This window comes from Botrytis byssoidea (genome assembly GCF_014898295.1).
Source record: "Botrytis byssoidea strain MUCL 94 chromosome Unknown BBYS_004, whole genome shotgun sequence".
In the NCBI taxonomy this organism is placed as follows: domain Eukaryota; kingdom Fungi; phylum Ascomycota; class Leotiomycetes; order Helotiales; family Sclerotiniaceae; genus Botrytis; species Botrytis byssoidea.
In genome coordinates this window covers 1,927,574-1,953,075 of record NW_024065845.1, presented here as the reverse complement: position 1 = coordinate 1,953,075, position 25,502 = coordinate 1,927,574, and the positions used below count along the sequence as shown (strand labels likewise).

General features: G+C 41.9%; 8 protein-coding genes across 8 annotated transcripts; 3 read left to right on the top strand and 5 right to left on the bottom strand.

The window, feature by feature from the left end:
• Positions 1-1,148: 1,148 nt before the first annotated feature.
• On the bottom strand, positions 1,149-4,919 carry EAE97_002699 (uncharacterized protein; the record flags this gene model as incomplete). The annotated part of the gene is made up of 1 exon (XM_038873211.1): positions 1,149-4,919. The coding sequence occupies one exon, from the start codon at positions 4,917-4,919 to the stop codon at positions 1,149-1,151; it is 3,771 nt and encodes a 1,256-aa protein (XP_038736417.1).
• A 740-nt stretch (positions 4,920-5,659) lies between these two features.
• EAE97_002698 (uncharacterized protein) lies at positions 5,660-7,333 on the top strand (the record flags this gene model as incomplete). The annotated part of the gene is made up of 5 exons (XM_038873210.1): positions 5,660-5,740; positions 5,797-5,890; positions 5,940-6,066; positions 6,125-6,276; positions 6,327-7,333. 5 exons carry the CDS (start codon positions 5,660-5,662, stop codon positions 7,331-7,333), a joined length of 1,461 nt encoding a protein of 486 aa, XP_038736416.1.
• A 1,114-nt stretch (positions 7,334-8,447) lies between these two features.
• On the top strand, positions 8,448-10,186 carry EAE97_002697 (uncharacterized protein; the record flags this gene model as incomplete). The annotated part of the gene is made up of 3 exons (XM_038873209.1): positions 8,448-8,515; positions 8,592-9,507; positions 9,584-10,186. 3 exons carry the CDS (start codon positions 8,448-8,450, stop codon positions 10,184-10,186), a joined length of 1,587 nt encoding a protein of 528 aa, XP_038736415.1.
• A 1,472-nt stretch (positions 10,187-11,658) lies between these two features.
• Positions 11,659-13,416, bottom strand: EAE97_002696 (uncharacterized protein; the record flags this gene model as incomplete). The annotated part of the gene is made up of 1 exon (XM_038873208.1): positions 11,659-13,416. The coding sequence occupies one exon, from the start codon at positions 13,414-13,416 to the stop codon at positions 11,659-11,661; it is 1,758 nt and encodes a 585-aa protein (XP_038736414.1).
• Positions 13,417-14,424: 1,008 nt separating this feature from the next.
• Positions 14,425-16,252, top strand: EAE97_002695 (uncharacterized protein; the record flags this gene model as incomplete). The annotated part of the gene is made up of 3 exons (XM_038873207.1): positions 14,425-14,654; positions 14,711-15,484; positions 15,541-16,252. The coding sequence occupies 3 exons, from the start codon at positions 14,425-14,427 to the stop codon at positions 16,250-16,252; spliced, it is 1,716 nt and encodes a 571-aa protein (XP_038736413.1).
• A 303-nt stretch (positions 16,253-16,555) lies between these two features.
• On the bottom strand, positions 16,556-17,515 carry EAE97_002694 (uncharacterized protein; the record flags this gene model as incomplete). Its single annotated transcript, XM_038873206.1, has 1 exon — positions 16,556-17,515. One exon carries the CDS (start codon positions 17,513-17,515, stop codon positions 16,556-16,558), a length of 960 nt encoding a protein of 319 aa, XP_038736412.1.
• Positions 17,516-18,131: 616 nt separating this feature from the next.
• EAE97_002693 (uncharacterized protein) lies at positions 18,132-19,091 on the bottom strand (the record flags this gene model as incomplete). The annotated part of the gene is made up of 2 exons (XM_038873205.1): positions 18,132-18,577; positions 18,656-19,091. The coding sequence occupies 2 exons, from the start codon at positions 19,089-19,091 to the stop codon at positions 18,132-18,134; spliced, it is 882 nt and encodes a 293-aa protein (XP_038736411.1).
• A 1,694-nt stretch (positions 19,092-20,785) lies between these two features.
• EAE97_002692 (uncharacterized protein) lies at positions 20,786-21,215 on the bottom strand (the record flags this gene model as incomplete). Its single annotated transcript, XM_038873204.1, has 2 exons — positions 20,786-21,094; positions 21,150-21,215. The coding sequence occupies 2 exons, from the start codon at positions 21,213-21,215 to the stop codon at positions 20,786-20,788; spliced, it is 375 nt and encodes a 124-aa protein (XP_038736410.1).
• Between the last annotated feature and the right edge of the window lie 4,287 nt (positions 21,216-25,502).

The following is a 25,502-nucleotide window of genomic DNA, read 5'->3' as shown; positions in this document are numbered from 1 at the left end:
TCACAATCCTCATCACCAACAAGCACAATCAAAATCAAACGCAAATCCTCAAAAATAAAAATACACTCCAAGCGTAGGAACTGAGACGAGAGGAGGAAAAATTCCCAAAGGAGAGATAAATTTATATACACCCCACACTTGCAATCACCTATTTAAACGAAAGAAGAAAGTTCGACCTAGAGGTTTTTAGTATGTGGATTGTAGATACTAGAAGGGCTATCGAGTGGTATTTTGCACTGAATTATAGATACTAGGTAAATAAGGCTAATATCGCAAATGACGATGATACATAATTCAACATTTGCCATGTCCAGAATTGAAGAAGTTTGCCGCTATCGACTTTGAAGAAGAACGATATACTTCTAGAAGTGTTTTTATTCCTCAACTGAAGTATTTTTCACTAGTATGTGAGTATGGATTGATGATTACGATAGATATATGTATTGTCAAGAGTAGATTGAAAATCTTAAACTTCGACTTTGCAATTTAGATTCGAGAGACTTAATTATATGATGAGTAACGTGGTTTATCATCGAGTAGGCCATATCATCGAGTAGGCCACTTCAAAATACACCTAAATTAATGCTTTTTTAATATTTTTATTTTAATAATCAATTATTATTTAAAAAAACAATAATGAAAAAAAAGCTTTTTATAAATCTAGTATTTATATGAAAATTCCTATTGTCTTATATAAAAAAATGGAATTTGTTATGATTTTTATTATAAAAGAAATATTTCTATAATAACTATTATAATAATTTGAATTTTCAATAAATAATTAGATTTTTATATTATTTATATAATTCAAATTCATAGTTTCAATTTTTAGAAAATTCTATTAATAAATAAAGAAAGTGTATGATTATATATAGACGAATTTTGTATGTAAAAATAATAGCCCATTTGATGATATAGTCTACTTGATGATAAACCACGTTAGTTTTTATGAAATCAATTGAGATCCATTTAGTACGGAATTAGGGGGACCATGGACAATTATTGTAGATCTGGATAAGTGATAAAGGAATCAAGCTTCAAGACACGTATCTCAAGCTATGAAGTCTATTTCCAAGTTCAATTTGACATTAAGCAGCGAATTAAATCAGGAGATCGACAAGCTAGTTAGTGATCTAGACATAAATACACTAGAAATCAAGTCTACCCAACCCTCTCTCCTTAACAGCCTCTTGAATCTTGCAATATACATCCACGTAAGCTTTTTCCCACTGTCGTTTCCCTTTTCCTACAACTTCGCTATCATCTATTAACCATCCCAACCATTTTACAACGCCTACCACTTTTGCTAAATTCCTCTCTTCTAAAATAACTCTTCTTAAATATCTATCTATCGCAGAGACATCATCTGGATGTGGACCTTCACTTTCGAATTCGCGGTACCAGATTGTAAGCGTCTCTCTAAGTTCTTCTAGTGTACTCAATTCCTGCGTTGTGAAAGTGGGCTTTGGCAGTTTGGGGGGTAGACGGATCCTTCGCGGTCCTAGTGGAGCTGGATCTGGCTTCTTTACTTTCTTGACTGTGGCTGTCATGAGTCCACCGCGTTTTTGTAGGCGTTTCCGTCGATGTTCGGCTATTATTTCTTCGCGCATATCTTCGGGTAATGCAGCGAGGAATTCTGGATCGAGAACATCTGTATCATCGCCAGCATCAATTGAGGCTTCTCGTCTGGGAGGGTTGGCGACAAATTTCGATTGAAGTGGACCACCTGGGGGTTCAGGCTTTATCCTAGGCCCGGGAGGTCTACCGCGGCCTCGTTTCTTGATAGGAGTTGGCGGCTTTTTACCAGTTATTGTTCTGTTTTTGCGGGGTGACTGTGGGAGAATTGTCTGTACCCCCGGTACAGGATTTGGAATCTGTGGCTTGTAGCTTTCTAATAATTCTGCTTTCATTTCTTCAGGCAAGGCATCGAATACTTCGGGATCAAGCTGTGAAGGCATATAAGACGAGATTCTGGGTTTGACAGGACTCTCAGACAAAGAATCTTTCACTGGTATGATAGGAGTGTGTTCTCTCGAGGCCGGCAAGCTCTTACTTTGAGCCATTAGTTTTGATCTAATATCGAGAGGGAGTTCTTTCAAGACTTCGGGATCGACTTGACTTGGTATAATAAATTGAGTTCCAGTCAAGTTGAGCTTTCTGGCACTTTGATCACCAGCATTTGTTCTTGCAATGAAAGTTGCGGGATGAGCTGGAGTTGGTCTGGCTTTCAAAGGACTACTTTCATCAATAGGGTCCTCGGAATGTATTGATTTTGTGATAGACTTAGGCTTCTTTGGCGTTGCGAAATCGACGATGTCTTCAGAAAGTCGTTTTGTAGATTGTGCATATGGAATTATCCTCTGCTTCGTTGGAGTCTCTGGTTCATCAACAATAGGGTCCTCGGTAGCTTTATTACTGGACTTTGATGCCACAGGGGCACCAAAATTAATCCTTCTTTGACTGCCATCAAGTAAAGAACCGTTAGAAAACTTCACAGGCTCAAGCTTGGTCATTTGAACACCAAGGCCCCGTAGCTCTCCGGGGGAGAAGCCATAACTTCTGAGAATCGAGATTGCTTCTCGTCCAATTATTAGAGCATCATTAGTAGCCACACCAAGGACTATGCTCTTGTTAAAAGTATCACAACTTCCATGACCAAGGAATTTCGGTGGATCAAGGGGTGCATCGGCAGATTTTCTCATGATTTTCAAAGTCATTTGCTTCCCCTTGACTCTCTGCTCGATCAATCGACGCTGTAATTCAATGCAGAGATTCTGAACAAATTCTTCAGCTTCTGTCTGTGAAGTGAACCTAATACCCCAATTCACCTCTGCCGAGACAGACTTTCGTACAACTTGCTCTCCAACTTCCAATTTATCAATACCTCTTGAATAGTCCCATATCTTTTCCCCGGTTTTGGGACCCAAAACAGTCACCAGACGATCTTTGGATAACTGTCGGACGTCTTTCACAAATTGAACTCCAATCTCTTCGAGCTTTCCCCCAATACTGCAGGCAACGCCGGGAAGATTCTTAACATCAAGTTCGCCGATGAAATCCAAAACCTCTTCTGGTTTTATTTGATGCTGACCAGCTGGTTTAGCCTTCCGAAGTGCAACTTTCGCTAGTAAAATATTTCCTCCAATTCCAACAGATACATTGCAACCTGTCTTCTCTTTGATAACCTCTCGAAGTCTATTCCCAATCTCATCAGCTCTTTCTTGTTCTCTTCTAACACAACTACGATCTAGAATTCCGACTCCATCAGTGCCGCCTGCGGCTAAGCACAAAGAAGTGACATCAACCAGGGCTTCGTCAACACTGACACTTTGTACTACACCGCCGACATCTAAAATAGCCTCATAAAATAATTTACTAGCGTCCTCGTACGCTGGAAAATTATACGGTAGGACCTTGATGTTGGGACATAGCTTAATGGCATTTTTCATCCACATTCCGTTTTTGATTCCAAATTCACGAGCTGGATAGTTGCAACTAGCAATTTCAGACCCCGTTCCACTGCCATGAGCAACAACTGCAGGTTTGTCGACAAATTCAGGTGCACTTTTGAGAGATACCGCACAAAAGAAACTATCGAAATCTACATGCATAACGTATCTTCGGGAGCCAGGTTTTCGCCTTGTTGTCTGTTTCTGTGAGGCCAACTTCTCGGATGCCATCTGCTGAAATTTTGATTTAAGATCTGCCTTCCAGGTAGACAAATGATGTAGTCGAGATTCGGAATAGTATTGCTTGATAAAGTCCGGGTTTGCAGTCGTTGACTTTCGCATATGAGGGTCTGCTAACAATTTTGCGTTATGTTCCTCTGCAGTTTCAATCTTTGCCTTTTTGGGAGAGTTGGTTATTTCTTCATCGTTTGATCTCTTCCTGGTGGTTAGAAACGATCTAGGTTCATTAGGTACGAGTTCAGGTGTATGAGACCTCTCGACATCGTGCGCTTCTTTTCGAGGTGTGAGAAATTTTGATTTGGTTGGAGTTGCAGCTGTTGGACTTGACGAGATTTGAAGGTCAGGGGAATTTGAAGGAGATTTCTTCATAAGAAAGTTATCCTTTGATATCTGTATAGACTTCAATGCAGCTTTTCGAGCAGGAGTAGTAACATTGGCGGCGTGCTTCAAGGCTTCTTCTAAGGACGATGAAACTTCAAAGCTTCCACCTGAGCTTATAGGATCATAAACCGGTATTTGGTCGACTTCCTCGATGCTTTCAACCGCTTGATCGGCAGGTGATTGCGTTAATGCGCCAGGATTATGCGGCATTATCTTTTGTACCTGAGAGCTCGGAAATTGAGGCCCATCATCGTCATCAATACCTTCGGCGACATTTTTGACCTGACTGGTGTACCAACTTGCATTTGTTTGATCGCGGTATCCTCGCTGCGAGGTTGCTGATTGATTAACCACTTTACCACCACTAAATCCAAGTAATTGTTGACCGATTCCCTCATCAAGAACACGATAAGAATCCCATGGAAGACATTTTCCAGCCTTCACACTATCTACCACCCAAGCTGGTTTCACGATTCTATATCGCTTAAACTCGATTGCTTTTTTGGGAGTCAGAGTCGATGCAATGATATGAGTAACTGCGGTTTTTCCGTCCAAGTATTGCATAAAACCACCACCGTGAGACACTATCAGATGATGAAGGTCACTCAAGGAGGGTTGTGTATAGCCGTTGACATGCGCCACGATACCACGGAAGATAATTGGATTTGCAGTCGATGTAGAGCGGACTTCTGCATCCAAATTTTGTAATTTGATCCTTTTGCGCCTAAAATAATCCGAAAAGCCTCCAAACTCTGAACCTTCATACTCTTCGCCCCCTTCGCTTTGGAAAGTATGCGATTCGATGCGCTTTCGAACGGATTCCGAATTCTTCTCTAGGCGACTACCCATCTTGATGGCCAGAGTCGCGAACTTTTGTCAACCACATGAATTATTTCCTCGAAATTTCATCTTGGATCACAGTGGGAATTCGAGATGATAGATGATTAGATAGCGATCATCTTTCCATAGTTCACGATTAATAATTCATTCGGTCTTGAAACGGTATTGAATGAATGGAATGATACGGTGATGTGAGATAAGAAAGGCAGCAGCGACCGTCGCGCCACAACCCATGGCATTAACGCGTTTTTAAAGTTTGTGCAACGCGAAAACCATTAGAATCACGTGATTATACGATTATCTACCTACAGGGATTCCCCGCACGCATTGCACGATTGAAGGAGTGAAGTCAGAGACAAGAAAAACAACAAACCGTCAGATAAGTATATAGACCATATATATTCTGATTGAGTACCTAGGTAGGTAGATGGAAGTCGAGGGTAGTAAGTATCACGGATTGAATCATCAGCGAAGAATATGATGTCTCATTAATTCAGCTTGTCCCTTAACTTTGAGTCTCCTTTTCCTTTTCCTTTTCCCTTTGAATCTTGGAACCAGAACTACTGGGTATGGGTAGCATTTAGTGTCTCAACGTCATTGACAAATCGACATCGTTTTTCTACGCATTCACTATCATTCTTCCTTTCTATTCATCAAGCAACCAGCGTTTTCTTTCATATATTCTTATTGAACATTTGCTTTGTTACTGCATTGGTCATTTTATACTTTCTGAATCTCTACACTTCAACATGCATCCCAGAAACATGCCTGGAATTGCACATGAGAGGTCGCCACTCATTCAACATGAAGAGGCTGGTGACAACAAAGAAGTTAGCATCCCCATCGGCCTGGCACCCCAACACCTGTTGATTGACATTTGTTACAGTTACTCGAATTCTCAGAGCACGATGATGAAAACCCGAGAAATTGGTCGAAGTGGAAGAAACTGGGAAACATCGCTGTCATTGCTACCATGGCTAGTAGGTGTCTGATAATTCCTCACTCCGCTTTGACACTAATACTAGATAGTTTTATCACCACTTGCAAGTAGTATGTTTGCACCCGGTATTAATCAGATCGCGGAATCGTTGGATACAACAGCCCAGGCTGTAATCGCATGTCAAACCGGCTTCGTTATCATGCTTGGGATTGGACCGTAGGAATATCCATCAAAAGTTCAATATCTATGTCGTACTGACATGTTGGCACGATAGTCTTTTGCTTGCTCCTTTGTCTGAAACTTTCGGTCGAAAGCCCGTTTACTTAGTCTGCTTTGGCATCTTTACGTTGCTCCAGATTCCAACTGCACTAAGTCCAAATATCGCTACCCTCATCGCGTTTCGCTCCATCGCTGGATTCTTTGGAAGTAATATTACTTTAACTCTATATAAATAGAGCATCACTGACTTCATACAGGCGTTTCCATTGCCAATGGAGGTGGAACAATCTCTGACATGTATTTGCCGAGTGAACGAGCAGGTGTTTTCGGATGGTATCTCCTGGGACCACTTCTAGGACCGACAATAGGGCCTCTCCTTGGCGGTGTGATTCTACAAAATCTTAAATGGCCATGGCTATTCTGGATCCTGTTAATGATATGTGGTGTTGTTTTCGCTGGTGTATACTTTTTCCTGCACGAAACTTACGTCCCTATTCTTCTTACTCATCGAAAGAAAGAACTTGAAGAGCGCTCAGACGTCAAGTATTATTTCGAAGGAGAGGATTTGAGACCATTCTCGTCAAAAGCTATTCAAGCAGTTCACAGACCACTAAAAATACTGTTCACTCAACCTATAGTTTTGATTATGTCAACATATCAAGCTCTTATTTTCGCCACAACATATAGTCTTTATACCCAATTTTCACGAATCTATGGCGATGGATACGGCTTTAGCACTGTTAAAGTAGGACTTGTATATCTTGCCCCAGGACTTGGGTTTCTTACGGCGGTAAGATTCCTCGTTCCGAGAATCGACGATATCCGGAATCACCTTACACACCAAAACAAGGGCGAGGCAAAACCCGAATTTCGTCTTCCCCTTGCAAATATCGGCGCGGTTCTAATTCCCATCACATTATTTTCATTTGCCTGGATGGTAGAGTACCGCGCGCACTGGGCATTCACACTCATCGCTACTTTCTTTTATGGCATTGGACAGGTCGCTATCTTTAATACCGTACAGAATTATTACATCGATAGTTTCGAGAAATATGCGGCAAGTGCCATTGCAGCCGGAGCATTTTTTAGAAGTATTTTCGGAGGAATTGTACCTCTAATCACGCCAAGCATTTTGGACAACGTTGGAGTTGGTTGGGGGTTGAGCATTTTTGCATTTTTGAGTGTTGCAATTGCCCCAAGTCCTGTACTATTTTATTACTACGGAGCCTCTTTGAGAAAAAGATTCTCGATAGACTTGGAGTAATACGGTCCTTGAATCTTGGTGATCAAATAGAATACTTTGGTGTCCGCTTTCCCAAGGTAGACAGTTCGTTTACTGCCTTGGTGGTCAAATGTTTTGTCTGAGTGAACAGCAATCATGCTCAAGTCTATGTCGGATGTCGCATTGAGCGATTGCTTTATAGATGTTTTAGAATGATTGGAATAATTGAACCGTGTTTTTCTTCTAGTCTTTCGGTGCAATACAGAATTTGGAATTCATACATGCAATCATCAGTGATTTTGACATGGTACAGACCGTGAGGATCCACAACTATTCCTCCGGGACACACGGCACCTACGTCACATATATATCTATTGGCCGATATGTCTATGGTATCTACCGACATGCATCTCGGATGTTACCCTTTATTACATAGCCGTACTTTTCATTGCCTGTGCCAAATATTGAATTGTGGACCATATTTACATATGAAGTTTCGACATTCTACATTTGGCGATGCCGCTTGTTATTGCCGCGGTATTCACGAAATATGTTCCCACACATTGTGGATCCATTGAATTTCAGTTTCTCTGGAGACCCCAAACCAAGATTCACGCTATCAAAAAAACCTGGAGCATTGCCCCAACATCTCCTCAACGAATAATAATACTGCAATGCCCGCACAACCATACGTCAGTGTCGAGCCATATCACATGCATGCGCTCCTATAAACAGCTAGAGAAAACCGGGCCTGGCTAACGGCCCGATCTAAAGTTATGAGTGATTCGATGCTTCCGAAATCTACCGTGATTCGACATTACTCAGTATGTGGATTGTAGGTGGAAGCACGGGCTCTAATCAACCTCCACCTTAAAGAAACATAGTACGACACTAAAACAACCATCTCGACGATCTCAACTTCATACAGGATAGAAATCGTGGAAAATAATATGCGCACCAATGACACAGCAGATTTGATCTTTGGGGGCTCTCTCCATGGGGTGTCCCACAAATTTCGTATCGAGTCACGATGAAAACATTTGGTATGCAAATGCCCCATACGATGTTATCATTACATATAGATGAGTGAATTTCTCGTCTTTTGACTTCTGCTTTCTCCAGGACAGAAAAACTACCTGGATCTTTACTGCTCAAAATGGTGCATCTTCCAAAGATTAACAATGTCTACTTTCTGGCTTCTATCGCCACTGTTGGTGGAATGCTGTAAGTGTTAAGTTTACAATCTACAACTTACAACCCAACTTTCAGAACACAAAAGAATCTAACGAAATGCATTTAGTTTTGGTTTCGACATTTCATCTATGTCGGCCATCATCGGTACTAGCCAATATATAGACTACTTCAACAACCCCCAAGGTGTCGTTCAAGGTGGTATCGGTTCGGCCTTGGCTGGTGGTTCAGTCATCGGTGCTATCATGGCCGGCCCCGTATCCAACAAGTACGGTCGTCGAGACTCTTTATTCTTCGCCTGTATCTGGTGGCTGCTCGGCACCGCTCTCCAAACTTCTTGTAATGGAATTGGTATGCTAGTCGCTGGTCGTTTCATCAATGGCATCTGCGTAGGTATCACCTCCTCGCAAGCACCTGTATATCTCGCCGAGATTGCCAAGAAAGAAAGTCGAGGATCTATTATTGTTATACAACAATGGTCTATTGAATGGGGTATCTTCATAATGTATTTTGTGGGATACGGGTGCAGCTTTATCAAGTCCACCCCCACAGCATCATTCCGTACCGCATGGGCTATGCAATTCATTCCTTGTGTCATTCTTATGATGGGTATTCCATTTCTTCCTCGCTCTCCTCGCTGGCTAGCAAAAGTCGGACGCGAAAAGGAAGCCATCGCTATTCTGGCAGATATCCAAGCAGGCGGTAATATCAACGATCCACTTGTAATTGCCGAATGGGAGGAGATCACCACTATTCTTGCAGCCGAACGCGAAGGCCAGAAGGGTTGGAGACGATTCTTCAAAAATGGAATGTGGAAACGTACCTTGGCAGGTACATCCGTGCAGGCATGGCAACAATTGAGCGGTGCGAATGTGATGACTTACTATGTGGTTTATATTTTCGAAATGGCTAGCTTGACAGGAAACATCGGTCTTATTTCATCTGGTATTCAATACGCTATCTTCATCATTGGGACTGCAGCGACATTTTTCTTTATCGATAAAACTGGTCGAAGACCCTTACTCGTAAGTATCCCTTTTCCTAATAATCAAACCCAATCTCCCAAAACAGAAAAAACATCCTCTAACCCAGACCTATCAGATATACGGCGCTCTCGGAATGGGCATCTGCATGTTCGTCGTCGGCGGCATCCTCGGTTCCTACGGTACCTACCTCCCGGATGGTCTCGACGGCAATCTCAGCGTCCGCGTGCAAGTCTCCGGCTCTCCAGCATACACCGTCATCGCCTTCTGCTACCTTCTCGTGCTACTCTACTCGGTAACTCTCGCGCCCATTGCCTGGGTCTACGCCGCTGAAGTGTGGTCGCTCGAGACGCGTGCAACCGGAATGGCGCTCGCGTCGATCGCAAACTGGCTCTTTAATTTCGCCATTGGATTATTCATACCCAGCGCGTTTCAAAATATTAGTTGGAAGCTTTTTATTATTTTTGGGGTCCTGTGTTTTGCGGCGGCGGTGCAGGCGTTTTTTACGTATCCCGAGACGGCGGGGAAGACGCTCGAGGAGATTGAATTGCTTTTTGCGAAGGGCGGTCTGAAACCGTGGAAGACGAGGCCTGGGGATAGTTTGTTGGATGAGAGGGTTAGGGATGTGGTTGTGGGGGAGGAGAAGGGGGTGCAGGAGGAGAGGGTGGAGTATGGGGGGGTAGATGGGGTTGGGGATGGGAAGAGTGGGAGTGTGGTTTAGAGGTTTGGGTTTGGGTTTGGGAGGAGAAGGGGGAGGTTAGATGGATAGATAGATAGATTGATTGATTGATAGATTGATAGATTGATAGATTGATAGATTGATAGATTGATAGTTTGATAGTTTGATAGTTTGATAGTTTGATAGTTTGATACCATGGGACTTTATGAGTTATGAGGAGTTTGAAATGTATGTAAGGTTAATTCGTCAAAGATTTATTTGTTGTATTGATTGTTCTTCTGGGTCTCCAACACTGTGACGCCGCGACAGTGTAGGCAATAGTATTTCCCGTATTTCGTATACGGGCTAGTTTAGTGGTGTATATCGAACTTTTTCGAAATATGTATATACATGATATTAAATTCAATATCACTAAAGATATTCAATATTATTTAAACTTTCGATATTATTAGCAATATACTGAAATACTGGAATTTAATATAAAATATGCATTTCTATTTATATTAGATAATGAAATTCTATTCCTTATTCCAAATCGAATTAAAATCCCTTATTTCTAATCTAATTTGATATAAAATAAATAATTTATATTGAATCCTAGTATTTCAGTATATTGCTAGTATTCTTTAGATATATAAATATATATGAGAGTAGTATAATCTCCTTTCTAAATGTACTAGCTGCAATATCAATATATTAATACGCGCCACAGTTTTACTGTAGTATACTATTGCCTACACTGCGCCGCGATCCTTGAGCTTTCGGACTCGTGAAATCTTCATACGGGGGATGAGGTAAAGGTACTCATGGAGGGAAGTACACACGCAGTCAAGGTGGATAATACATCACTCTAGTCTAGTTTTATTAGAGTGTATTCATCATTTTAAAAAGCAACTACCTAGGTAGATAATGATACCCATCCATACTCATCGCATGAATTGAGATCACGCGCTCAATAGATGTCATATCATCAGATCAGATTACCAAATATTAAGCATCAAGTCATCATCACTCCACAGCCTTGGGTTTTTCCGTATAATCTGTGATAATGATCACTTTGAAGGATTTTATAGGAGAGAATTGGGGAAGGTATTTTTTGAATGTGTTGGTGTTGATGGATTTTATTGAAAGGGAAAAATGGATCGTATGGGAAATTTTTATGTGAAGGGGTGAGGTGGGTATTTTCTGGAGATGTGGAAGTGGGTTGAGGGGTGTATGGATGGGTAATTTTGTTTGGGGCCTGGGGGGAGTAATGTTTGATGAAAGGGATACTCTTATACTAGACTTGTAGATGGTAGGAATCATTATGGCTAGATTGGGCTCTGGAATGGGAATTTGAAAGATGGGATTATGAGACAACACATCTTTTTCAATTTCGTGATTAGAATTGAGATCCTGATGAACTTTATGCTCTTTTATTTGTTTGTAGTATTTACATTGTCTTTTTATCTGCGCAGGTCTCTTGAACAAATTGATAACAGAAGCTTCAGAATAGAGATGAAATCTACTGCAAATCATGCTGATGACTTAGATTGATACTCGTCATCCTCATCTTCATCGAAGAACCGAACCAATCGCCTCTTGCTCTCCTCCTCCGGCAACTCATCCCCTTCCACCGCCGAAGATAAACTCTCCTCTACAGGCGAATCTCTCCCATGAGCTCCCCTGACCCATTTCCTTACATGCCGATGTTGAAAACAAAGCGGACTAACCAACGCCTCCACCACACTCCCACTCAGCGGCGTCACCAGTGAAACTCTTCTTGAACACTGTTTTCCAGTTGCTGTTAAAGCCATGCAGAGACGTGGTGTGCGTTTATCATCTGCCCAGTTTTTATCGTCTTCGTAATGCACGTATCGCTGACGGGTGGGTGGGAAGGACGTAGAGGTATTGCGTCGTTCGCGTAGAGGAAGATCGTTATTGGGATAGTAGTAGTGTTTTTCGGAGGCGTTGAGGGAGAAAAATTGGGAGGCGTTGGCGGGGGAGGATGGTCGCTGCGCTTTGGTGTCGGAGGATTGTGTTGAAGAGGATTGAGTTGAGGGGGTTGTGGAAGTAGATGGGTTTGGACTTGGACTTGGACTTTGGGAACGAGGCTGGGGTGTTTTTAGAATCTTGTGTCGTGCTGGCTGTGGATTGGTTGTCAGATTGGTAGTAGCAGAATTTGTAGCTCGGCTCTGTCTTGTTCTCGCACTGGGGTACTCTGCTGATGCTGATTTGTCTGAAGGATTTGTATATCGATCTGAGACTTCCTTTACAGGATACTTTCGCGAATTTCCTAGACTGTATAGTGGTGTGGCTTCTTCATCTGCGTAATAGTCTCTTTCTGAAGGATAAAAGGAACTTTGTTGTCTCGGGACTCTAGTGTGAGACTGATTTTGTGATTGTAACATATCACCATCTATTGTTCGATAAGTCGACGCACGACCGGATCTTGCCGATGGAGGCCGAAAGACTCGCCGTCGTCGCCTTCTTTCACGCTTCTTGACAGTTTGGAGGCTAACCCAAGTCAAGAGGACAAGGATGGTGCAGAAGATGCTGAAAGGTACAGTCAAAATATCGACACAGAAGAGTGAACATCGCTTGCCCAAAGTTGGCCAATCAGTATTGGCTGGAATTTGTGACCATGGTATGTACGCTTCTCTCTTTTCTACCAGAACCTTAAAATTGTCGCAACCCCGTTGAAAGTCAAGACATACGTCCTTAATCGTTTCATTACTAGGATTCCCACTTCTCCAGGTTTCAACACGACGCCATATATTATCGCTTACAGAGTAAGGTAGCAGGTTGTCCACAAGGATATGAGCCACATTTACCCAGGTCGCGGTGCAAAATTGGAAACCGTCATTCTTTCTAGTAGGGCACATTATTTCAGTTGATAAAGTGTCATAATCCCATGGCCACGGTTTAGGCGCGAAGCTATCAATTTCGAGATGTTTCTTTGCCCACTGCCTGTCCCAAAAATCAACTCCAAATCTCGGATGATAATCGGATTTGAAACGGCAACCAAACGTCTTTTCACAAACCATTAGATGATAAAACCGTTTCTCATCGTCCCTCAATACCTCATAAGCCTCGTTGATAAGCTGAATGGCAGTTTCCGCACTACTACTTTGCTCTGGATCTCGTAAATTTTCTGGATGAAGTAATTCGAGAAGACGGTGATGTGCTTGCTCAACATCTTCTTGAGTTGCACTGACCGGAAGGTCAAGATTGTAGTAATGAGGAGTGAAATTTGGAGTATGGCATCGTTTGTATTTCATCAAATTGTTCATTTCGCACAGCTTGTTCTGGCGACGATATAATAATGAAACAATTACACGAAGGAACAATCTAGGGAACAGTTATCATGGTAAAACCATCGGTATTTCTGAACATAAATAGCAGGATACAAACGTGATCGTGGAAGAAAGTGTCCTGGCAGACAGACAAAGAGTGGAACCTTAGACACTTCTCAACGCTGGGATGACTTAATGTAAAGAATGCTGCAAACAGGTTCGTGCGTTGTTTTTTTCTTATCTGTTTGATACAGAGAGACCATCCCATTGTTTGAAGCTCTCTATATCTCTCTAGTCTTTTTGTTCCTGCATTCCACACTTGACACTCTTCAATTATCATGGCATCTCTTATTATGGGGAAAAATCAAGATGTGTGATTTCTTGTACTTTCAAATGTACTCTGAACTTAATGAACTTTCATCAAGAATATGTGAATTCATAGCAGATCTGTAGATCTTTCATAAGCTGCGATAATTATATTGTAATCACCTACGGTTTCTGAGTGATTGATCAAAGAAAAGAAGGCCTAGCAGCGAGGGATGTCATTAAGATGATTATGTAAGCACGGGCTGTCGACGGTAGGCTTCAGTTTCTCATTCCTACTTCTTGAGTATCTCCAATCTTCCGAGACAAAATATATGGTCATCGATACCAACCCTTGCAATCATCATGATTATATCAGTAGAAGTCTGCTGCCATCTTTTGATGGACAAATCTTGGAGTGAACGAGATGGAACATCGAAATATACCACCACTACATTGAGGGTTTGGAATACACCTAAAGCAACAAAGAACTTCCTGCTATAGGTAACTTGCGGACTTATTCATACATTTCGAAGAGTCCAGGAACAATACTAAGAACAATAAAAGGCAAGTGCCACGATTTTGGGAAACGGCCTTATTTTGTTTCGTGTTTGGAAATACAAGAGGCCAGCAATACAAGTTCTAATTGATACTCCGATAAGTGCTTCTCTCCCGAGGTCCTTGAACAATGTTATATTGAATATGAAAATACTGGATAACATCTATCTTTATGGGGGATGGAAGGCAATGGCAGTGTCTGCCTGCCTTTTGCCCTTCCTGGTGTCATATCTTGTCACTACAATTACGTCTGTCATTGCTGTGCACAGTAAAAAGAATGACAAATTGCCCGCTATTGATCCATCAGCAGATTTTATACTTGGAAATCTTTTACCCTTTTCTTTTGACACTCGTGGATATATGGCACATCTCATGTAAGCATATGGCAATCAATCTATGTTCATCTAAGTTTGCTTATGAATGTGACTAGAAAACGTTTTGGTCCTCATGTACCTGTTCGAATTCGAGTCGCCTCCGACAGCTTTTACTTTGTTTCAGGGCCAGAGTATGTCCTCAAATTGTTCCGCGGCTCTCGGGATCTTACAGCCATTCCTGCCATGGCGGCTATCGTGGAAAGAATATTTGGTGCTCCTCCTGAAGCCAGTTCTGTACTTTTAGATGACAACACTGGAACCTCACCAAAACCACTGCCTGGTAGCAACCCTTTGCCCGCAGACCAACGTTATCATCATATCTCGCATCAAGCATATACTGATAACCTCACTGGTGTGAGGTTGGCAGAAGTCGTAACTCGATTTTTAACGAATCTTGGCACAGAATTAGATAAAGTTGATATGGGGACGAACGAATGGCTGGAGATACCGGATCTGTATTCTTTTGTACAAAATGCAGTATTTAATGCCAATACGCTTGCACTTTGTGGGTCCCATATATTTGAAATCAATTCTACATTCACCGAGGACTTTTGGAACTTTGATTCTCAGGTTGGAGGACCACTCAAGGGTATTCCAAGATTTTTTTTACCCGGAGCGTACAAGATAAGAGATAAAATGGTCAAGAGTATTCTTGAATGGCATAAATCAGCAGAGGCACATGTTGATCATGACGACAAGGAACTTGATAAGAAGTCATGGGAGCCATATTATGGCTCAAGGCTTTTTCAAGACCGAGCAAGACATCTTTCTAAGATCAACGGCTTCGGTGATCAAGCTCATGCGGCTAACGATCTGGGCTTGATATGGGGGTAAGTGGGCTGCAAAATGGAACCTAATCATTTGAAGGTAAGCTAACGATCCACAGAGCGAATTCCAATAGTATCCCGACAATCGCTTGGTGTATTTTAGATATTATTCGTCGTCCGGATCTTCTCTCACAAGTCCAAGCCGAACTTGCTTCCATTACAAAACTACACCCAACTGCCAATCTTGACCAACAAATGCCCGATCTCTTGTCAAATCTTCTCCTCCAATCAATTTATTGCGAGGAGCTCAGACTGCGAAACGCCGCCGCACTTCAACGTAGTACTGTCTCCTCAAATTTTAAGCTAGGTCCATGGAGATTTCCGAAAGAAGCCATGATTCTAGCAAGCATCTGGTTTGCGGGCCACGACAAGAACGTCTGGAATGAAGGCTCAAACGGAGAGCACGACGTAGATAGTTTTTGGCCCGACCGTTTTATTCTTTACCCCAATAATCCATACAGCGGCCCAAGAAAATCATATTCAGGTAAACATCCATCCGAAAAAATCACAAAACCTAAACTCACCACGGACACGGTCAGCGGCTCTTGGATTCCTTATGGTGGTGGCCAGCAGATATGTCCGGGTCGATTTTATGCAAAGCAGGAATCTATCGGAAGCATAGCGATGTTTTTGTCCAAATTTGATATCGAGTTGACTGGTAATATAAATCCTGAACCAGACTTCAAGTACTTTTCACTGGGGGTTTTACCACCCAAGGGCAAATTCCCAGCGAGATTACGGAGAAGGTCTGGAAAGTTGCCGAGTAAGTGATAACATATTATAGAGCTCATTGTTGTAATGCTGGCTTTGTTTGGTGCCTTCTGGTCGGCTTCACGTTATCTGTATGTCATCGCAACTTGCCATTACGGTGTGGTTCAAATTCAGATGAAAGTTAGCTCCAATTCCACTTGCTTTTGAATCTGTACACTTTGATCTGCTAGTAATCAAATTTGATATTTCCTTGAGCTCTTGTATTTGATTTCTCTTTGCGCAAAAGCATCTACCGGAAGGCTTTAATATTCAGCCTGGATTGGAGAAAGTGTGCTCATATGATGGTAATTTTCTATGAAAGCTTTATGGTTCGATCTCCGTTGCCGTCGCTTTGGGTAGAGCGAGCTCAATGTACCAAGGCTTTTGCGTTGGCTGATACCTCAGGTTCATTATACTTGCATTAACCATTAGTGTTTCTTTACCTTCTTCAATACGTTCAACGTTCAACCCCGGCCACCCACATTCAACCTTTCTCATCTTTGAAATGCCATCCTCTCCCCACGTCGCTACTTCTGCACCATGCGCTTCATGAATGTGACCGCAGCAAAACAATGTCGGTTTTGCTCTTTCCAGTGCCTTGACTAAATTGCAGCATCCTACATGTCCAGCACGTCCATAGACTTCGTCTAAAACGGCCATTGGAGGACCATGAGTCATGACAATATCAATGTTCTTACCACCTTCATCCTCTCCAAAACTCGGTATCCGCACCGCGCCACGCACGCTTTGCATCCCCAAATCAAGTTCATCTGGACCATTAAAGCGATCCTGATATCTTTCATACGCGAATCCAAATCCGCAAAATTCAGGTGTATATGGACTTGCATAGATCCTCAACGCTGCTCCATTCTCCAGGCTGAAATCATGAACCCCCTCCTCCAAATAAGTGACACCAGCATCCCTCGCCATGTCACCCTTCATGATTTCATTGCCCGCAGCACATTCCTCTAAAGCCTCATCATATCGTTCTTTCGTGTATGAGTGGCCGAGATTGCCTACAACCCATGTTTTATCCAAAGTCCGGTCGTGATTTCCCGCAATCACGAGCTTTAACTTGGCGGGGATGGCTTTCAACATTTGAAGAGCGCTACGATATTCAGATAAGTCACCAACTCTAGTGAGATCACCACAGTGAAGAAGAACATCTATATCTGATGGGATTTTAGAGAGCGAGAGAGGAATATCGGCGTCGTTGAATTCGAAGGTGTGGGTGTCTGAAATGACCATGACGCGGGTGGGGATTTTTGGTTGTTGGCCCGCCATTCTTGGTTTCGGAGATCGTTGTAAAGATGTTGTAGAATTCTGTAAGAATAATTTCGATGCAAAACGAGGAAGACGCATAAGTAATGGGTAATGATGTATTTATTAAGATGCAAAAACAAACCAAGTCCAAAGTGCTGCCTGGCTACAAGCACGTGATTAATGTCAGATTGCTCGCTGCGCCACCAAGCCGCGCCGGCCCCGCAATTATTTCACAACAGACAGAACATCACGAACGACGCGCGCCAGAGGCAACAATATAACGTCAAACGAGAGGGCTGCAACGCCGTTCTTTTCTATGCATTGTGGACATGGACGGATGATTAAGGGTCTACAATCTATTGATTACATTTCCTGTTTGTTAGACCGTTTTCCTCCATTTTCATAGGGCCAAATTGTTCTCACGGCATGGGAATAGTTACATCTTGTGTTGTTCATTGAATATTAAAATATCTAAAGAATCCTCTATCCTACTAGTCCACCAAACCGTTGCCTGATGGGGGATGATCTAGATCCCCATCGTCAACATATCAAAGTCCCATATATCGCACCATGGAGTGGGATCTCAACATGACAATTTGACCATGTCAACCACGAAAAATGAGACTTTCCTACTCTCTTATCGAATTGGCCATTGAATCTCCGGTGATGCATCTTTCTTCAAGGATTCTAATTGAAGCCCAGTGACTTCTTCCGCAGTATGTCTGATCCATGATGTAATAATCTTAGAGATTCCATGGTCCTGATCGCAATGAACATCTGGTATCAATGACATAGCAGCGCACAATGAAGTAAGTTTGATACATTTGATCTTCTTCTCCAAAGTGGAAAAAGACCACTCCTTGTATGGCTTCGTTGGGAATGGGTGGATCCCTTGTTCAATGGTACCTTTTAACAACATGCCAAGTATCATTGCATCACATTGCTTACGGTAAGATTCTCTATCTCCACTGCATCTGGTTACAATCGAACACTTCGAACTATTTTCCTGATATCGCTGTATGGTGTAATCAAGCATATCAACCAATTCAGCAATTGCATGTTGGCGAGAATTTTCAAGCTCATCTGTAAAAGTAGTGTTAGCGCTTGTTAAATGATCAAATGGAAATAAAGTCCAGACTGGATAGAGCCTGAGATGCTTACCCATAACAATTTGGGGAATCGGTAGAGTAGTCATGCCGAACAATTTCTGGATTCCATTTCCAGTATAATTGAGAGCAAGGCCTTTCGTGATCTCTTCAAGTACATCTTTCATATTGAAAGTCCAAGCTATGAAGATCCAGCGAGGTATGTCTTCTCCCGACACAGAGTCGTGGCCAGCCGACATCTTCCAGGTTGGTGTGAATGCGTAAGCAATCTCATGCATTTGGTACTTGTCGCATAAGAGTGCAATCTGGGTGAACATGGGCAGATTGGTATCCAAAGGGACAGACCTAAAATGTCCATGTATGATGTTGAGTAAAATATTCCATGCTTTTGAATCCTCATCACGAAGCGACACTTCCGTTTTTTTCAATTCGACACCCTCTTGAGAGCTTGCCTTGAGCATATCTTTGAACACTGGCGAAGCGACGGACATGTGTTTGGATGAGACTAGCATACGGACTTGCTTCAGCTCGACCCACGAAGAGTCGTTTGACACGGGCAGTTCTTTAACGGATGTGTCGGTTAGCGAGAGATCGGTTCCTTAATCAAAATTCTGGAAATTGCATTTGATGGCTTGGTATCTATGATCTGAGAAGCATCTTCTGATGAATCGGCGTCAGTACAGGTATCATCTGTCTGAGACGATGAACATTCTTCTGGATCGAATGAGAGAATTAGGTCTCCATCTGCGTCTATGATCAACGTATTGCTGGTCATGTTGACGAGGTAGAAAAAAATTTCTTTTAATGTAAGTTGTATGAGTTCCTTTCCGCTGATATAGCGCTAGGTGATGAAGGATATGATTTCGATGTAATAAATCTTAGTACTATTGTTGGATAATTGTGATGATTGTAAACATTATATAAGAGAAAGCGACGCTGAAAACAGTCGCTAACTTATCCACTAGTGTATAGTCATAGTCGTATAGTCCTGAAAATGATGACCGTATTGGAATCTCGTTGATGATTCGAATCTGGAAAGATTTGATTGTACAGGATTAGCAGAAATGACGTTGATTCGCTAAGCTGGAAGTAACCAGCAAATTCACCACCAACTTGGCACATTACCAAGTGAAGTTATTTAAAATTAATGTGATGTGAATACAAGATATTCACTCAATCATACATTTCTGTTCCATTATGCATTGCTATAAAATATACGAAAAATTCCAGGTTCATAAAGCCTGAGGATACTCACTTATGAATAATGACGATTCCTTCTCAATCACGTTAATTGCAGAGTTAACGGATGGCAGGTTGACAAACACTCAACTAAACTTGTAGGCTTCTATCATGAATAAATCATGAGGATAAGGAGAGAGATCACACGAAGCTTCCAAGCAGAGAATACACAATAGATCACACTCATACTTAAGGAATAGGGTCCTTCCTGCCCATGCAGCATACCCTGACAGCCCATTACCTTATAATTGACCTGATACTATGATTGACCTTTGGTGCTGTTCTTAAATGAGAGTTAGTTTGAATTCCATAATCATGTGAATTTGTAGTCATATCGAAGTCATTTCTCCTCGCTTCAAGACATTTCAATGATATGTTATAGTATCAAATGACATGAAATCCTAAGATCATATGACTAAGATAACTAACATGATGTTAGGGCCACACAGATTGTTAAACATATGGTTGTACGTTATTATAATGGACTCGACAGGCACGAATAACTTAAACCCCTATTATTTGTGTCTGGATTTGTTTCATGAATAGCGCTGGTTTGTAAAGTCACATGTGAACCTCTATGTGACAAGTTGTAGTGTAATTTCTTCTGAGCAAGTTTAAAAATCCATTTCACAGGCAGATCCTTAGATTAATATCTTTGAATCGATTTCAAGTATTCCGAGACTCAAAAAAGCTTTTTCACAAGAGACTTGAAGACAGAATCACGTTGCATAGCTAAAAGATATATCATAATAGATTTGCATTTAAATGAATGTTATGCAAAACTGCATCAACCTCTTATCACCTCATCAAATTCATCATCGTATACGCGAACACGAACAAAAATAACTGCTTCAGAAACCATGTCACCTCCCCACCAATTCTCACAAGACAAGCCCACTTCCGACCCCCAGTTCATGTCCGCACCATCAAAACCTAAGCCAATTGTTTATAGAGAGATTGGCAAGAAGATGGTAAGGCCATTTGCAACATTGAGACAGCTGAGAGAGAGCAATCCAACGGAAGTGCAGCAGTAATCTCCATCTTCCTTGCTGGTACGGGCTTCAATTCCTCGTTCCTCGAGAGCACGGTTCTTAAGAGTGATTGGAATGCTAATGCCAACACCGTTCAAGATGTTGGTGCAGGTGAGGAGGCTGATGAGTGAGTCGGATTTACAGGTGTATTTGGTGCCGGAGCAAGTTGGAGCGCCAGTTGGGGAAGTGCTGCCCCAGGTATGGGATGGGCTACCACCATCGTTCTGAAATTGAATGTTAGTTTGATGGATGAGAAGAGAAGAGATCTCAGAAACTCACGGTTGGGAGAGCGGCGACGCTGACAGCGAGGAGAGTGGTGATGACGGCGGAGAATGAGGCGTGCATTTTGACTGATGGAGTGTTGGAAGTTTGGAAGCTTGAGAGAGCTGGTAAATGTTGTTTACTTGAAGAGCTTGTTGAAGTGATTGAAGTGATTGATGATGTGATTGATGTTGTTTGAGTTAGGAAATCCTCTGCTCTTTATAGACTTCTCGAGAGGTGTGATGTACCACTTGGAAGTCACTACCCTAGCAGCAGGTCCCAGCTGCACGTAGTCTTTAGGATAAAAAAGCCATCCACGTAGGTGGAACCTTTGGTATTCTTGCATGAGATGCGAGTAAGTGGATCTAGACTGCCACTTCCAACTTCTCATATGAGGGCAGTGGTATCTGGCCCTTTCAACGACGCCTCGAATGCCGATCATAGCCGTTTTATGGGAAGAATCAACTCCGAATGGCAGTCTTCGATGGCCATTCTTGATATTTACCGTCTTGTTGTATATTCATATTCCTTGTTATTTCTTGTTCTGACTGACTGGCTCCAGTGAACATGTTGAAAAGTAGAGGTCTGCGTCTCATGATTCGCTATTATTTGCCATTTCTGTAGGAACGAAGGATCACCAAGAAATGCCGAGAAGCATAAATGTTCCAGTTGAGGGCATTCAGACTGCAGTATTGAAGTGTAAGAGGAAAAAGATCTACATAATAAAGAACGCTTAGATTACTGAAGTTGATCCCCTGTTCTAATGTTCTAGATGAGTCTTGAATTCAACATGAATTTCTCACACGGATTCGAATTGCTTGCCACCCAAGGACCTAAAGACTCAGGCGAAGGGAGATCGAGATGATCTGCATAATACATGGAGAAAAAAAGAAAATAACTCGCATGATCTGTCAAGTAGCAGCACTTGGTGATTGACAGGCACCACACCACAACTAAATTGCATTATGTTCTCATTGTTCTAAACTAGTTCTCCTACTACTGAAAGAGTCTAGATTGTATTCAGCCTACAGATTTCTCTTGGAAGATCCTCCTTTATGATGATTGACGCAGATGAAGAATCCCACCTCTTCTTTTAACCAACCCAGTCACTTATGAAGAAGGTCTACCATGGATAACTCACGTGTTACATATAGTCAATCTACTGTTACTAAATTGGATCAAGTTCGTATTGACATGTATTCCCGTTTTCCATCTCCACCACGTTGAAAGCACCGTGTAATCCCCACAATTTCATACCTCCTAGTGGGGACAGATAATGCATGTAATTTAAGCCAAATATGGAACAGATAAACTTCATTCCTCAAAGGCGTTGACGTCCCGGATACTCTTTTAACAGTATACAGAAAAGACAGCACATATATCTTTGTTAGGATTACTCCATGTCGCAAGTTCGCACTCAACAAGAAAAAGTCACACAGTTCACAATCTCAAATTCATTATGAGTACCATTGTATTTGATTGAGTGATATCCCCGGTATTCGTATCGTTTTCATTGACAGCTATGATTTCCGCTAGGATCTGTCAAATTTGAGGCTTGACGTTCAAAAGCTGAACCTAAAATGTGGTGCATTAGAGTGGTGCTAGACTCCTGTTCTCGAATAGGTGTAAACCCAAATCCTGATTCTGTATTAGGTTTGAATGCCAATTCTTCATTCCAAATGGGTCTATCACGGTTTAAAATTCCCATCCAATCATCCAGATATTTATCCAGGTCGTCTCATTCTGATATTCACCGATTAGTTAACGGATGCGCACTGTTAATTCCGAGCCCGCCCCCGCTCTTGCAGTAGTATCCGCTAGTCTGTCCTGGCTGTTTCTGTCACCAGTACTCAACTCCACTAACCGCTCATATAACTCCTGTATTACTCATCAAAAGCTTAAGCATTATCATGCAACTCGTATAAAGTAAAAAGAGCTCAACACTTTTCCACCTACGTAGATGGCCTTCTTGTCTTATAGACATGCATGTAATAAAAACGACAGGCTGAATCCTTCCTCTATCAAAACCCTCATCTATACTCAAATCGAGTTTCACCACAGCGTATCATTTACCGGTAGATATAGTGTTCTTAACACCATGAATCGTGTCATGAACCAAATATAAGCGCACTTCTTTTTCGATGTTTCAACGAAATTGACAACTGGAATTAATGGTTTTACGTAAAGTCCAATGATAACCCTGATTTTCCCCTCTCTAAATATTTCAGCCTCGTCTTATCCTCTTAAAATCTTTTGCCACTATCTACCCCGCAAACACTTCACGACCGGATGCAACCCAATATTGGAACCCACCTCAACCCTAACCAATTCAGTTCAAATTGGCCGTCGGAAAGCCCGCAAATCACAAGATCCTGCACAAGAATAAGCTTAAACCTCTCCAACGACGAAAAATATCCAGCCTGATATGATTGGTACGGTTAACGTAGCTCTCACCCTTCTCGTAGAAAATCCACCCCCTGCTCCTCGCTAAAGAATGTGATTAACCGGCAACCCGCCGCGGCCCCATGTATGCCAAGACGGCACGTTAAGTCTTACGACTTTACGCTCCACTCACCACCCCATACATATAAACTCAGCCCCATCATGACAAGTGACAACAACCCATCATCCAATACGATCCCCACAGCTACTGCTACAGTAACATTGCTTCACCCATCTTGCGAAGAAAAACTTGTAAAAGGTGAAGATAATCAAGATTAATTTTGCTCAGCTGCTGGAAAAACTTCTTTTGTAAAAGCTTGGGGCAGGCAATAGAAGGCGGTTGAGTGACAATTCACAGGCTAGGAACGTCGTGAAAGGGGCGAAATCACGTGGATTTAGGTTCAGTTAAATCGATTGAACCAATTTCGACATGATTGATTTGAAGACAGTTACGAAGAGTCATAGGAAAGGAGAAGAGGGTAGCAGAGTCCTACAAGTTGGTCTTTGAGGTTTCTCATCAAATTTCTTTTGCGTATAAGCCGGCTCTTTTCAAGGAAAACACCGCAGAAAAGAAGAGTTTATGTCTTGCCCCTTCTACAAATATCTCTTCCTCTTCATTCTGCCTATTCAATCTACTCATTCGTCCTACTCCTTTGTTCTACCTCTTCATTCTATCTGTTTATCGACTCTTTCACTCGATCCATTCACTCTACCCATTCACTTTATACATTTACTCCATGCATTCACTCTACACTTTCACTATACCCATTCATTCTACCCATTAATTCTACCCACCAAATCCACCAAATCCACCCCGTACCCCCCTTCACTACGTCACGAAGATCCAACTAAGTGGTCAAAGTACCCGCTCAATTCCCATCCAGATAGCCATGCTTCACGGCTACACGTGTTCGGATTTTCGCCCTGAAACTTCGATCCCTACCCAGATGTGACCCGCCCCTCATTTATCCGGAATCTTCGGGTCAGCTCCTTCGGCTCCATACATCCGTTGTACGTGTGTCTATCAATATACGTATATCTGATAGTTCACATCTCTTCTTTCTCAAAACTTCCTTCAAATTAAGAGGACGTTCCTTCTCAAATGCCATACTCTTCATTTAGTCAGTTCTGTTTCTTCCCATATATCTTCATGTAGATATCTATCAATCTCGAAAAGTCTCACGCTCGAGTGTTTCTAATATTCAATCCCTCGTACCACCCTTACCTCTGGTCTGAAGATTAGATACCCTGATTTTATGAAAATAAACGCGAGAATCAAACTCGTACAAACTGAGGTAGTGTTATTTTTCTTTCATCTTGAGACATAAAATAGCCGGGGTCAAACTCATCGCCACTATTGATCATTCTTATTTTAGATAGCATTTTGATACTAATTACAAGGTGGGATTCAGTCGAAATTACTTTCAAGAATCCTCAATCCACGCCATTTCCACATTGTCCATTCGTTCTTTCGACTAGTATATATATATGTTGTTTTGGAAACATTAAATACACTGATGTATGTCGTGTACATTTTAGTATGTATGTACTACTATACAAACTGTCTTTAGAACGTGATTCATTCGATCAGAGAACTCGAACTACGTCTTCAACTACTTCCTCCTCCACTTCACTTTTTTATCTTGCCCCTCTATTAGTCAGAAAAAGAAACAAGAATCATCCTTTCAATCGCTAGTATATGTCAGAAGAATTACGCGTTGCACAATCTCAACATGTAATAATAAATACTCTATTCATCTAATTCATCATAGAGAGAGGGACGCAAAACCTTCTAACATGTACAAACTATGAAAAAAACCGCATAAATTTGGCTATGATGATCACTCCTCGTCTCCTACAACCAATTTTCAACTACTACTCGGATAACAGTTCGAATTTTATCTCTCTTAATCTTGTACCCCTACCATA